We start from the raw sequence: 15759 nt of genomic DNA on the forward strand, positions 1-15759 counted from the left end.
TGTCTCCCCCTTTCTTCTCCTCTCCCTCTATTTTTACCTTCCCTCTCTTTTGTCTGGCCCTCAGAGAGGTGTATTCTGACAGGCACTGTCGTCTGCATTCAACAAACGTGAGATCAGACTCGTCCAAGAAGGGAGGGTTGGTTGTTAATCCTCAGTGCTTTAGTTAAAGTATTTTCTTCCCTCTCTCTCTCTCTCCCTCCATCCCTCTATCCTTTCCAGTTTTGCTGCAGCTGGCCAATGATGCATTTCCCAGGGACATGATGCTGGCTCTGTCCTACTTACTGGCCCTGCCTCAGGTAGGTGGACACAGTCACGCACACACAGCTTTATTTTAGACACACAGTCAAACACTCTTGTCTTTGTGTGAATGTAAGTGTGATAGTACTTTATTGAAGTTCTGGCAAATGGCTGAGTAAATCCATATCCGCTATTGGTCTCCTTACCTTTCTATATAGATGAGCTATTGTGCTAGACAGTCTATGTCATCAATGTGTCAAAATCAAAATTGTACTTAAAATGGTGCCAGAATGGCTCATAATGATAGTAGTTCATCAAAAGTATCACATCAGATTCTCGTGTCTCAAATAGTTGAATGTCTTTCTCAGTTCAATCAACATTCACTTAGACTCTATAAACATCCATCGGTTCCCCCTACCTGCTCTTGCCACCCACCTTGTCTCTTAATCTATGACTTCATGTTTATTCAAGGTGTGGCTGTTTGGTGCCAGAGGAACAGTCAGTGTCCTCTGATAGTTAAGACAATAAAAATGCAATACAGAGAAACCCACTGGTGACTGCAGTAGATTGTGTTCAAGTTGAGGTACTGAAATACCTCATGAGTCTCAACACTTGCCGTATCACCAGTGAAACCGTAAACTGTTGGAGTAGATATTACATAGATACTGTATTTCCTGGAGAGCTTGTTAGCTCCCCTCAGATTAGACTGACGTTACTGACAAACTGTCTGACTGTGTGAGATGAGATCAAAACACAAAGAGATGCTGTGTTGGTGCTTAGTTTTATCTGTGATATTGAAAGGAGAAATAGCAAAGTATAATTTGACACATGGATCCTTTGTGCTGGTTGACTGACCTACAAATGATTAAACTTTTGTCAGGGCTGATTTACATTCCAGAAAAAGAACAACCAGTTATAGTGAAACAGTCATGACAACAGCTCCAAACATCCTTTCAAGTGCATTTTTCCCCTTTTTTGTCTCTCCTACAGCCAGCGTAAAAATGTTGTGATGACAGCATCTCACTTACTTTCTTCTCCTATCTGTCCATCAATCCAGGTACTGGATGCCAACAGGTGTTTTGAGAAACAGTGTCACTCTGCCTTGTCCCTCCAGCTGGCTGCCTACTATTACTCCCTGCAGATCTACACCCGCCTCATGCCCTGCTTCAAGGACAAGAACCACACTCTATACCAGGTTAGCTGGAACACCAGTACAGTTATGTGTTTGAGTGGGTGGGTGGTTGAGTGAGTGAAGGTACTGTATTTGGTTGTGTGCTATCAGAGTCTCCATGCACCTCCATCCTTCTTCGAAATACCATTATGAGGTTGAAATTAATGTTAAAAATGATACATTCTCCATATAATTTGCTCTTCCAAAGCCAAAAGGCTACACATTCCTAAGACAAATACTACAAGATAAAACGAGCATGACCAAAACAAAAAAAAAGATAATAAGATACAGACAAAGTCTAAAAACAGCAGGTATTTGTCATGTGGATAGGAAATCCAAAGTTTAAAGCTGTGTCTGCAACAGCGGCCCCTGAACATTGATCTGTTTCAAACAGAAAGGCTTTGAAGAAGTTTCTTGAAACCTAAGAGGCTCGGTGCAGGTTTTAGCTCTCTAGTTACAGCGTTTTACAGCCAAGGAGCACCGCAACAAAAAGCTCTGTAACCCATGGTTTAAGTCTGTTGCAGGGTTGCTGGAAGAACTTAGCAGAGCAAAAGCAAGCTGAACCATTGATTCTGTGTTAAAGTTTCAATGTTAGTGTGAGACTAAACAGATGTATTATTATGTTTAGCAGAGGTCTGTATTAGAACACATGCAGCTGTATTATGTCAGTATTGGAGTGTGAAAAGAGAACTGCAGGCAAAGCATAGAAGAGAGCAATATAGTAATGAATCTTGCATGTAGCAAAGTGTTTAACTATTCAATCAGCATCAGGTAGTGGCAGAAAAGTTTCTACAGCAGCTACATGTATGGCAACGAGGTTGAAATAGACATTGTTTTGTGAGTTTAAAATAGAGCTGACTGTCAAACATGACAAAAACTCTGAGAGGAGGGCAATATTGGGGTATTATTAGTGGGAAGGTTATTTAGTTAATGGATGATCTGCTGCCAATTAGGTGTACCTCACTTTTTGAGCAGTTTTAGGTAATTATGCTGCATCCAAATTTCGATGTCATTCAGACCATTGAGAGAGACAAAAGCAATTGTGCCTGACTTTAAGTGTAAATTAGGGTGTCGTCTGCGTTGCACCGAAACTCAACTAGTAGACTCAAAAGGGATGATTGCGGGGGAGGCATCAATCATAAACATCATGTTTTATTTACAGAACATCTCACAACATGAACCGTGCTCATTCTAGCATATTTAATAAACTATATACAAACAATGTACACAATTTTAAAGCCACAGATAATCAGAAAGTCATTTTGGGCATTGTGGGCTGTGTCACTGTGTTGAAAAGACACTTAATCACTTTTCTGTCCACACTCTCAAACATTGTTTGGCATCTGAGTTGGAGAGCTTTGTTCCTGGCAGAGTGGAAGTACAAAAAGCCTTTTGTACAGTGATGTACAAATTAAGGCAATAAGTCATCATAATGGAACAAACTGGGGGAAAAAAACACCCAGGTTGAAAATAACTATAATTATCCTTGTATTAGAATAGTAATTCACTCACCTATACTTTTATCCAATACCCCCACCAGAATGTGCGTCTGTTTTTGTTTGTGCGTGTGTATTTGTGTTTGTTCTAATATATGTGTGTAAAATTGTTTTCCACCCAGATGTCTTAATTATAGCAGCCAGGCATTTTTCATAGTTCTCTGGCTCGTACATCTAGGTTCTTATTGACCATGCAAATGCAAATTAAATGTATTTGTTTAATGTGGTGACACCCTAATGTCATGAGTAATTTTCTGAAACTGTTCAAGTTATAGGTATCCACAACAGGCTATAATAAGTCGCATTATGTTCCTTTTCTTCTTACAAAGTGAGATAAAATAATCAGGAAAGTGAAGAACAAAAGATCTGAATAAACAAGTGAGAAAGGGAAGAAGAGGATAGTGGTGGCAGCAGTATTGCGGGGTGATTGGTGGAGGTTAAGAGAAGAAATGGCTCTGACCTTTTCCTTGAGTGGACCGTGGCTCTCATGGGTTTTAGTCCAGGTGGAAGGAGGGAGGTAAAATGTTGAAATAAAAGAACGGAAGCGGGAAAGAGACCAACGAAAGAAGTGGATAAGTGTGTCCCAGCTGGCATTCAAGGTCAGGACTGCGCGCAAATGTACAAACACTCCCACTCACGCAAGTACACTAACAAGTTATTCTCAACACCACACACACAAACACACATGCTCATCCTCACACATTGACACACACATCCTCCCTGCATCCTAATGGCAGTAATCACTCCCCAACCTGCCTCAAGTGAAGTTCACGTCCATTAACTTAAAATATATACAGCTTTTCCTTCTCTGCTCTACACTTTGGCAGTTGTACCTTCATTTTTAGCTGACTTTTTTTTTTTTTATCTGTCATTTCCTTTGAGGTTTTTTTTTTCTTTTTAGTGTGTTCTACCAGAGTGAGTGCTTGTTATCGTTGTGTTCCAGGTCTTGACTTCACTCAGCTCTTATTGATGAGGCAGTGGCAACTTTTACTCTAACACTGAGAGAAGCAAGAGGGAGGAAAACCTTTCAACCCCTCTACCCTAGTTCTCTAAATTCACCAGCTAGTCCTTTTCTCTCTTCCAGTATGTGCTCTGTATGTCTTCCTCATTTTTGTCTTTCTCCTTTCCCTCATTTTTTCCTCTGTCAGATAAGTTTAATAAATTGCTTTGTCAGCATGACAGTTCTGTGTTCATATGTCTCAATGCTGCTTCTTTCTGTCCGTATCATGTTGTCCTTATGCTATCAATCCTCCCTCCTTCTACGCTCTCTTTAGAGTCTTTTTTCCCCCCATTGGCCTGTCTCGCTCTTGTCGAATCTCAGGCTTCTCCACAATACAATCTTGACTGTGCATACTTTATACATTTCTCTTGTGCTTTCTTTAGCTCTCTCGCTCTCTCTTATCTTTTAATGGCACACATGGTACAGTGTGTGATATTTAATTTCAGATATGTATGACAGGGTGCTCGCATGTGTGTTTCACCATCTGAATTTCTCGGACGCGCCTGCTTTGCATTGCAAATGAGGTTAGGGAGAAGAACATGCTTTTTACCCAAGCATGTGTTTTTATGGTTTTTGTATATGTTCTGTCCGTCTTTTGTGTGCATACTTTTGGCTAACATGTTAGTGTGCGTCAGGGTGTTGGATCTGTTTTCTTGTGACAGCGGGTGGTGTATTTGTGTATGTGTGTGTGTGTGTGTGTGCATTGTGGTGTGTCAAGCTGTCGCCAAGTGTTTCCCACTCTCCATTTGAAGAGCAGTAACACTGTGTCTCAATAACTCTCACTCTCTTTCAATTCTCTTGTCACTATCACATAATTTCATACCCAAGCAATAAGACACCAAACACTCAAGCCACTGAAGTCATTTAGTTGCAAATAGGAACTGAATTCTCTGAGGGTTTACTTGAGGTGTTTGATGTGTTTTTAAAGCTGCAATCAACAGCATGTTTCCCCACTATGCTGTAGACGTCAAGGTTTTGGAGCTGAAGCTGCCTGTAAAGAGAAACTTGAAACTTTAGGCACAACAAACATTCAATTAAACTCAATTCACTTAATTTGTTAACAATAGAGCATCCAGTAGTAGTAGTAACCACCTTAACCACTTAACTTAAATATTAAAAGCAGCTATATCATAAAATACATGTCACATAAAATTAATCTAATCAACTTCTCAATTCTCAAAATGTACCTCATGCACCAGAGTTGCATCTCCGAAGTAAAAATATGAGCATGCAATAACATCCACATAGCAAGATTGTTAGTGCCTGTAAGTCTTTGCATACTTCTCTTGTAAAATGTACACCATCAATGAGCAGAATACACAAGCATACAGTGAGCCCTGAACAACCAGATCTTCACATCAATTGAACACATTAACATATCAGGGTGCCTGTCAAGATTCTTTTAATGACCCTAGAAAGGATTAATCTGTCATTTGCCGCTTTAAAAATGCCACGTGTAGCCAGTTACAATTTTTAAAGGAATAATTATGCCATTAAAAAATAAAAAAGGGGTCAATTGGCTACCAAGAAATGTTTTCTTGACCATAGTCTCATTTGTTTACTGCAAGCATACTAATTCATCTCAGTTATATTGATGTTTAAAATGCACCATGTAGCATATAAGTGAAGTTACACTTTATTAATCCCGGTGGGGACTAATAATCATACTGTAACTAGCAGCAGTGGGCAGCCACAGCATAGCCCAGGGACCAATTCAAGCTCTGAGGTCAGTGCTTTGGTCAAAAGTTGTCATAGGAGTAACACAGAGACCCTAACATACATGCATGTAGACTGTGGAGGGAAACCCATACAAATATGCAAACTCCACACAAAGACACCCCAGTCAGCCCAAGAGGTATTCAAATCTAGGAGCTTCCTCAAGAAAAAAAAATGCAGTTTCAGTCTTAAATTATGTAGCTTTTGCATTGTACTCATGAAGTAGTCGAGATCTGGTTAGGTGGAGCTGACTCCTGTGAGTCCTGAACTGTGAGTTCTGACACCCAGATTCACAAAATACACAGATTCACTAAGTGCCGATGCCTCCAAATCTGTTATTAGTTTACCTCTCTGCTCTCTGTCTTATTAGCAAAGAGCAACGTACAAAACATTCAGGTAGCAGTCTGTCATGTTTGTAATCTTCTGTAATTTCTTCACTGGTGGCAGGTCGTATCAGCTGTTGCTATTTCACATTATTTTCATGAGTAACTTAATAACAGGCCAAAATTAAATTTGGCTTTTGTGCTAGTGTCTGTACTGGACCAAAGACTTTGTAAGAAAAGAAACTGCTCTCTGTAACACCACTGTACAATCATAGTAAAGTCAAGTTTTGTCTGGTAAAATGATCAGCTGATTGTGTTATGTCATCATCAGGAGTTGCATTCTTCCAGTTAAGCTTTGATTCATGTTAAGTTTATCAACTTAATAGTTTTGACACAGGACCTTTTATTTAGTATTTTGATCTAGTAGCAGCAATAACATAAGATTTGCCAAATTTAGAAGGCTACACTAGTTATTTCAACATTATACACATGTACTATCTATTAAAGAACTATCTATTGATTTTGCAACAAGAGAACTCTGAAACCATTTCTGTTCCGTTTTGAATATTGCTATTTTTTTTTTCTAGTCTTATTAAACTGTCAAGGATTAACTAGGTACAGAGGCCTACAACATCTATCTCTCTGCCTCTTGAAGAATCTGGTGCCCACTATTGACTTTCAAGATCTTTAACTGTTACTTTCCTATCTGATAACGGCCTCCAGGCATGACGGAGCAGCACCAGGCTCAGTGACACAGAGGATGGGTTTCCATTATTCCCCGAGGCATAATGAGCCGATTTCCACTCGCTCGCACTGGAAGTTTTCATTATACCGACTAAAGCGCTCGTTTGCGAAACAGAGGCGCTCTTTACTATAATTGTTCTGCTGGTGGTGTTTACACAAAATTGCACAATATCCCCTGTTTATGTAAGTGTTAGGTAAGGTCTGTTTACCTGTGCTTGTCAATTTTTGAATTTGTTAGTTTTTCCTTGATTGTGTGTGTGTGTGTGAAAATGCTTTTTCTTAAGCGTAATTGTAGCTGTGAATGTGCAGCCACTGTATAGCAAGGTGCTGAGTAAAAAGATTGAGATTTTTCACTCGAGGATTAATCTTTGCCTGCAGTCGCCATTCTCTCACTGAGTATTGATCACTGGCATTTGTGGTACACACACACACACGTACACACAAACATGTATTTAAAACATACACAGTTGTACTTAAGACAGATTATGACTTTAAAGTATATGATGCAGAAAAACTGCTTAGTTCTTTGAGCATCTAATTACAACAGTTAGCTTTATAATGAAATCCCACAAATTGTTACAGATGCTTTTCCTTCAGTTCACAGGTAGTCACTGAATTGGAAAGACTATTTTCTTCTTTATTAAGTACATAAATTAGTTTTTTCTTCTACCTGAAGGCAATCTGAGCAGTGTCGACAGTTTTAAGTTTTTCAGACTTTAACAATAAAGCAAAAAGTTTACCAAAGCACTCACTAGATGGAATTTGTATTAGCAGCAAAGATGAAAGCATTTCCCTAATAGCGTTGAGATCACTTGATAGAACAGCACTTTGCCTACATCTAGTGACATTTTACATCACCTGCTGCCACTGCAAATGCTTTTCAATTCATGGTAACGACAGGATTCAAACTGCCGGTTGCGGGAGCTGACCTTGGAAGTGTCGGACCACTGAGCCAACTCCCTGTTGTTGAATTGACTGGAATAATGAATTAGACTGAATGACTTCTCCATCACAGAAAAGCACCATAGACCCAATGACTTAGCTTCCCTCTTTTTGCACAAATTGCACCCGTGTACCACAATCATTAGCAGTCTATATTTTACCCATGGGAGCCCTGTAGAGCAGAGTGGCTGCAGAAAGGGCCCTATTAGACAAATATGCACTATAAATGCACCGTTGCAGTTGAATGGGAATGTTTGAGACTAAGTAGATTCTAAATCTTTGATGCAGTAGCCTTGACTGTGCTAAGTTACTGCTGCTCCTCTTGCTCGTGTCTTTGCTGTCCTTTTTTGCAGGCATGTATCATGCTTGTGATCAGTCCCTTTCATGGTGTATTATGACCCACAGTGCAGCCGAGCCCGTTTGTGGAGTGATTATTCTTTCAAAATTGGTGCTCCGTTTCTCTCCCCTTTGCATTCCTCCTAATTATGTGCACATACTGTTTACACCATTTGCAGAATTAGTGCTAATGAGTCCACTGACTGTATAGCTAAGTGTTAGGCATAACATAAATACAACCCATTAAGATCATTACTAGCTTACTCTCCAGAGGGGGAAGGCATGTCTGTTTCTTCATAACCTCTGTGTGAGCCTTACCACACAAAGAGAGAAAGAGAGAGTGTGAAATACTAAGTTAGGCTTAGCAATTTTGTGTGTGTGTGTGTGTGTGTGTGTGTGTGTGTGTGTGTGTGGCATTGATGATCTGATGATAACATGCACATAACTGTATCGCACTGAGAATGTAATAGACAACGTCTTTTGGGGGTGCTTCATTGTAATTAAAACAAATGACTGTTTTTGATTGTGAGACCCCTGCAATGCATTTAGACATGGATTTATTGGATTGCCAGACTGCTTGGAAGTACAACTGCAACGATTAGCTTAATCGATTAGATGTCAACTATTAAATTAATCACCAACTATTTATTATCTATTAATTGTTTTGAGTCATTTTTTAAGAAAAAATGTCCAAATTCTTTGATTTCAGCTTCTCAAATGTGAATATTTTCTGGTCTCTTTAGTTATCTATGACAGTAAGCTGAATATCTTTGGGTTGTGGACAAAACAAGACATTTGAGGACGTCAACTTTTGGGCTTTGAGAAACAGCGATCGTCATTTTTCACCATTTTCTGACATTTTCTGGACCAAACAACTGATAATGAAAAAGATAATGAAAATAATCTTTAGTTGCAGCCCTACTTGGAAGATAGGGAGATACCACATTTTTCTTAATGCTAGTGGCAGGACTCCATCGTTGTTTGGTCTGTCAGTTTTTTGGTTGGTCCAGGCTCAATATTGCAGAAACTATTAGACGGATTGCCAAGATATTTTATACAATATTCATGGTACACAGAGGATGAATCCTTTGGTGATCCCCTGACTTTTCATATAGTGCCACCCTGAGGTTGACAATTTTTTGTTCCCCACAAGGTGAGTTATAATAACTTTGGTGATCCCTTCATTTTTGATCTAGCATCATTATTAGGTCAAAATATCAGTTTGTCCAATACTTAAGTTTATGATCAAATGCCTGCAAAACTATTACTTTGGCATGAGCTTTAGCTGTTCTTTGTGTTTTGCACTAATTAGCAAATGTTAGCATGCTAGCACACTTAACTAAAATGGTAAATATGATAAACATACCTGACAAACATCAGCATGCTAGCATGGAGATTCACTCAACCTTTTTTCTTTCTTGAGTTCAAGAGAATCAATCCTTACACATTTTACAAGTTCAAATTTGTGAAACTTTTCATAGTACCAACAGTCTGTGAAATCTCTTCCTATAGTGCTGCACATGTAGAACAGTGGGTGGTAAAAGATTAATCTGACTGACAATGTAACTTTAATCAATTACATGAAATAATATTGACTAACTCAAATAGTTACTACAGCGTTATTTTATCTCCCATATTCAACCATGCAGCTTGGAAAAGGCAAAAGGATTCCTTGATGGGTGCAGAGTTCTGACTAAAATATAATAACGCAGGAAATTAAGATGGAAAATGAGAGAGCAAATGAGAGATTTGAGACAGAGATGTAGACTTTTTATTTTTAAACTGTTCCCTCTCAAGCAGCATCACAGGAAGGAGGGAAGTACAGAGAAAAGAGCCTGTGGCAGCAGTGGAATAGCTAAAGGGGAGTTGGAGAGAGTTGGCTTCCTCCCAGCTGTGTAACATCACACTCTACCTCATGCAATTACACTTAACATACAGTTTATACATTCTTCCCTTTGATGAACGACTAGAAGTGGCTTTTTAAGATATTGGGAAAGAAAGTAAGCAAGTAATTAGAAAAGAAGAAGGGAAAAAAATGAGGAATTAGTGTTGCCTTTTCTTAATTTGCAGACAATTTGGATTGCAAAGAATACTTATTAGAAATATTCTACAGATTCTTTAGTAACAAGGGAGGAAGGCTAGAGAATTTAAGATATGCAAGAAAAAATACTGTTTGGAGAGGTGAGGGAGGATGTGGGGATACATCCAGAATATAATCCAGATAGCCTGAAAGGATAAAGACCGTAGATGAATGACAGAAAAAGTGAGAGAGAGAGAATACAAACAGCATTTCAGCATGAAAGCCTTATTTCAATGAAGTTCTTCAAACGTTGGCCTGTCCATCACACTACCAGCAGACTTTCTTCTCTCACTCTCTGTTCTCCCTTTTCTGTCATTCTTCCCTGTCTGAAAATGCTGTCCAAAATGGTGCCAGCATTAACAAATACCATCCTCCTCCTTCCTCTCCTCTCCTCTCCTCTCCTGTCTTATTTCCTCCCCCCTTCTGACGTCTTGTCCATACTCTTTTAATACTCTCCCCTTTCTACCTATTCTCCTCACTCTCCTTTCTGTCCTGCTTTTGAACTGTGAATCTGCCACCATGATTGCCACTAAGGCCACATCTAAGGACATACACATATACACATGCTTAGAGCAGGAAGAGATACACACACACACACATACACACACATTTCCAGCAGCCATAATTACCTTATGCAAATAAGATCAACAAATAACCATCTCATCCTGCTGGGCGACAGCATATAAGATGCCAAAAACCAAATTCAGGAGCTCATTTAATTAGAACAGAGGTGATGAGAGCAATACAACATTCAGCTACCTCTCCCTGCGCATGACACTCAATCATAAATGTGTATCCACTGTCGAATTCCCCATGGGCCTGAATCACGGTAGCAATTATGGTTCTTGATACATTTACCCATATTTTCGAGGCATGCAGGAAAAAAGGCGCATATTGAATTGCCTGATTTAACTCAGGTGCAGCAGTCAATGTCTTCCTGGAAACAAAATTATAGAAGTAAGGCCAGGATAGTTGGCCTACCCCTATCCTTTTCTGCTGTTTTTTTTTTTTGAAAATTACAGCCATTTTTGAAAATAGCCTCATTAGTTTGTCACGGCAAAGCGGCGGAGGACCTGTGAAGTTTTAGATACCACACGCTGCAGGTTGTTTGAAGCTCAGTGTGTGACATGGTTTAATGATAAGCCTGAACGGAAGTTTGCTTTTGGTCAAACCTGGCTGAAACAGTGTAGCGCACCTCTTCTATCGCTCTATGGGAAAGAATTGCATTTGAAAGCAAATAAGGTAAAAATATGGTAAATAAGAAGTCTGACAAGTATGAAAAAGTAGTCAAGTTGTTGTTTATGGTGTAATATACAAAAGGAAATATACCAAATAGGTATAAGCTGGGACACAAAGGAAGATCGTGGTCAATATGAGAAACACAATATATACCACATTCTTTCAAAAATCTTTGATAACAGGACATTCTCATGATAAGTGATATATAGTGGTTTCTCTGTCCTCCTTCAATTTAATTCACTGCCCTGGGAGGTTTGGATTGAACTTAATAGCATTAACCTGGTATTAACAAATATGTTTCCACTCCTCCTCAATTATTTCTTCTCCACTCCGAGCTAGTCTTCTACTTAATGATGAATCATAGGAGTAAGAAAGTAACAATGAATAAAAATTTAGCTTAGGAGTGATGCTGTGTTTTAGCTATAAAATTACATAACTGTAAATATTTAAAAAAGTGGGTATTGGAAATGTTCTTTTATTTTCACTCCTCAAATATTGACAGCTTGACATTGCTACATATAGAACAATAAGTGTAGTAATTCCCGTTTCAGCACATTTTGTTTTGTTGTATTCTGTTCAATTCTTACCCAACGAATTTCTGAAAAAATTGAGAACCAAAACATTGTTGCTGTTAATTTTGCGGCACAATTATACCAATAGGAATTGGGAAACTGCAAGCCACCTCCATCATATGGCAAATGCAATAAATCCAATCTTATTCTTCTTTTTTAAGTTGTTACACATTTTTTCATATTACCAAGAAAACATTTTGGAGGTTTCTGACACACACGTAGATTCTGCCACATTTTGTTGGCAAATACTTTTAACATGCAGCCTATTGTAAAGCAAAGCACAATGCTTATTTGTGTTTGTAGTGGGCAGGATAATCATACTCAGGATTACCAAATTTGATCTTTAGCACAATATCCACTTTGTATCCTTTTACCCTGCGAGGCTACCAGCATGAAATAACTTATTCAGAAGTCTATTTGTTGTGTTAATGGAAGAATTATTCTCCCTTTTCATAGGCTGACCCAAAGGAGCTCATTCGATTGGTCACACAGCATGTGTCTGCATATTCGGGCTGGCCGGAGGAACTGCAGAAGTTGATCAGCCAGCTGCATGTGTACAACGAGCGACTGACGGACTTCACGCAGGCCCAGGTGTTACAAGGGCTGGGTCGTGGAGTGGATGTCCAGCGCTTCAGCTCTGACTCTGACTACAAGAAGGAGACCATCCTGGGCCTCACAGAGTAAGTAGGGAGGGGACCCAGGACCATGTTTCTGCAACTGAATGACTCATCTTGCTTTGTGTTTGGGTTAATGGTAATAATTATTAATTGTATATATACAGTAGGCACTGTGATGTACTGTAGTGTTTTATTTGGTTGGAAACACCTGCATTTTTTGTACCACATATGCATGTGAGTGGGAGTTATAGCTCTCTCTGCTTTAATGTGATAAAATTTGATCTTTTTTTTTTCCCCCTCCTCTCTACTTGTGTGTCTACATGTGTTTAGGACACTGGATGACAGCGTGTACAAAATCTCTGTGTCTCTGGCTAAGCGCTACAGTGTTCCTCTGTGGGAGGTCTACATGACTCACCTCGAGTTCCTCTTTACAGATAGCGGGTACATGCACACACTCACTCTCACACACACACGCACTCACATAAATATACAAACACCATCACATAAGCTCTCCCAGTGCATTTTTCATCTTCTTTTACTTACTGATGTTTGCTATTTCACATCGTCTCATCAGTTTGAAATACTTGATACTTAAATGCCCCCTAAAATACATTTAAAACCAGCAATTGTGTTTTGATGAAGACACACGTGTCGCTTGCATGTACTTATGTATTCCCATGTCTGATGAGTTCTGTTTGTGTGTTGTTTTGTGTTCAATATCCGAAAAGTGTAATGGAGAAAAGGTGAATTTAAGTAGCACCACTGCCTCTGAGTTACAGCAAAACTTGCCAACATAAAAAGCATGCTTAAAACACCCCAGAGTAAATCAAACATGTTGTGAATGTGTGTGTGTTTGTGTTTTAGAGGGAGAGAGGATGTGTGTGTCAGAGTCTATTTCCATAATTTATTTGCTCTCTGACTTCATAGCCGGGGATGTGACCAGCTCTGCACCTTTCCTTGTTTTAATAGAATGCCTTTTCAGCAGAGCTGAGATGCGTGTGTGTGTGTGTGTGTGTGTTTGTGTGTGTGTGTGTGTGTGTGTGTGAGAGAGAGTTGTGCACACGTGTGTGCATCTGTGATAAATATCCTCCTGTCGCATTCCGATATAAGGAAATGGTGCATGGACTCCACTTAACAATAAATTACAACCAATACCTTCTTCAAACCCTACCACAGCTTCTGTGTGTGTGTGTGTGTGTGTGCGTGTGTGTGTATCTACCAAAATCTCTAGGTCACAACAAATCCTTGAAGAATATTGATACTATAATCTTGACTAGAAGCATCTGCAATATGTATATTGATTTAATGGATGGGTGGATGCTGAGAATAATAGAAATAGGAAAAAGATTCATACAGACAGAAGCCCAAGTGCAAGACGTAAGTTAGACATTTATTGATCCCTGTAGGGAAATTTGTTCTTTGAATTTCACTCATCCTAATTATTTAGGATGCTCTGAGAAAACAGTACTAATAAATTTTAATTTTTAATTTTTGTATTAATATTTAAAACCTGTCTGAGGGAACTGTAAGTACTCATCAAGCAATTTATTTTACTGTACAAAACAAAGCACCCTGACTAATTATACAATGATTGAAATTAATTCCAATCAAACATCACGCTGTTTCAGAAGGACACAACTATTATTATTTTTTATTGCATTTAACAATGAGTATTAGGGGTATTGGATATAAATGCAGGGGAAATTCATTGTTACTGAAATACATTGAAAGTTCATCCTGATATTGACCGAAGTGCTGATGCCACTATACTGTGCAGCAGATATGGTAATAGCATGGTCTGATGGTGACATATGGAAAAAAATGCAGAAATTTATTTCAGGTCAAATGAGTAGAAATATGCTGAGCGTTCATCGTTAAGTGTTTAAAAAAAATACAGGATGCAGCGAAAAGGTCTTTAGGTAGAGAAATACCCACAGAATCAGTGTGTGCAGAGAGGGAGGAGGGGAGGAAGGGCCAGATAGATGGAGGAAGAGGAGATGGATGATACAGCCAGAGTGTCCCTGAGACAGTCCTATTAACACAAAATAAACGTTTTAGAGGAATCAATGCGCTGCTAAACGCCACCTTCGTCAGCTGTTCTCTCTCTCTGTGTGTGTAGGTCTTTGTAGATGTACACAAGAGCCCTTTAGGGACATGAATTTCTGCCAGTTTTATCGACACTATAATGATGGCTATTAAAGCATTTAAATGACTAGATGACAAAAACAGAAAGGTGATGACGTGCTTCTCACAACTCACCTGTCAATTCAGTTGTACTCTATGTCCGTTTTCTTTGTGCTGTTAATGTCGTCCTCTGGCTCGAAACTAAACCATCCAGATTCATATTTTTAAAATATTTTGTTTGGCTTTGCCTGATCCAAACACGTTTCTGACTTTGTTCTGTTAGGTATCTGTGGTTTATTTCAGGCATTGTCTTTTGTGCTTAATACTGTGTTAGGAAACAAATTACTGGGGATGTTTTCATCAAAACATCAAGAATTTGTTACCAGTGTTACGTGTTAAAGACAGCTTACAACATAACCCGTCTTGCTGGGTTTGTTGTTGTAGGTCTTTTCAGGGTTTAGTTAATACATTTAGGTTAAATAAATCAAACCTGCATTACTTCAGGCAGTGCACACACAGATTATGTGTCCCACATCTGCTGATCCAAACAAAACAATCGTGTTTGACATTTCAAACAACACCACTCCAAGCTCCAAGCTAATCAGTTGCTACCCGTCACCGGCAGCTGCTGACCAGTTGTGCTGCTTTCTGTGTAGATCAATGTTTGCACATGATGAGAAATAAATAGTCTTTTGTGGTACCTTCTTCCCTCTGATTCACCCTCAACATGTGGTTTGCTTTGAGCCTAATGAGGACTCCTCAGAGAAGCAGGATGCCTTGGAATTCTGTGCCTGTTCAATCAAAACACACATCTGGCAAATAAAAGTTCAAATTATATCAGCAAATTGGCAGTGTTACACACTATACTGTGCAATCATAACTATTTGGCTCCACAGCTGGCAAAATGATATGACTATCTAGTCTGTAATACTGCCAGATAAGAACTTTTCTTGTTCTGGATCAATTGAAAGTGTCTCTTGCTCTCAGGTTTTTTGTTCCTGCCACCGCAAAAAGGCTAATCATTCTCTCTGTGATTCCTGCTGTGCCAGTATCAAAATACTGGTTGATATAGATCAAGTCGGTCCAAACGTCATCTGAACCTTACATCTAAGCTGCTCTGTCTACACCAGGCACTTTCTAATTTCACCTTCCATGGACCTTG

General features: G+C 39.1%; 1 protein-coding gene across 1 annotated transcript in view; it reads left to right on the forward strand.

The window, feature by feature from the left end:
* Nucleotides 1-15759, forward strand: part of nbas (NBAS subunit of NRZ tethering complex) — a 160461-nt gene that overhangs the window by 83751 nt on the left and 60951 nt on the right. The window contains exons 40-43 of the mRNA XM_067573103.1: nt 220-296; nt 1295-1432; nt 12313-12536; nt 12804-12914. Coding sequence (XP_067429204.1) covers nt 220-296; nt 1295-1432; nt 12313-12536; nt 12804-12914 — 550 coding nt within the window. The remainder of the gene's footprint in view (nt 1-219; nt 297-1294; nt 1433-12312; nt 12537-12803; nt 12915-15759) is intronic.

This window comes from Thunnus thynnus, chromosome 18, assembly GCF_963924715.1.
Source record: "Thunnus thynnus chromosome 18, fThuThy2.1, whole genome shotgun sequence".
NCBI lineage: Eukaryota > Metazoa > Chordata > Actinopteri > Scombriformes > Scombridae > Thunnus > Thunnus thynnus.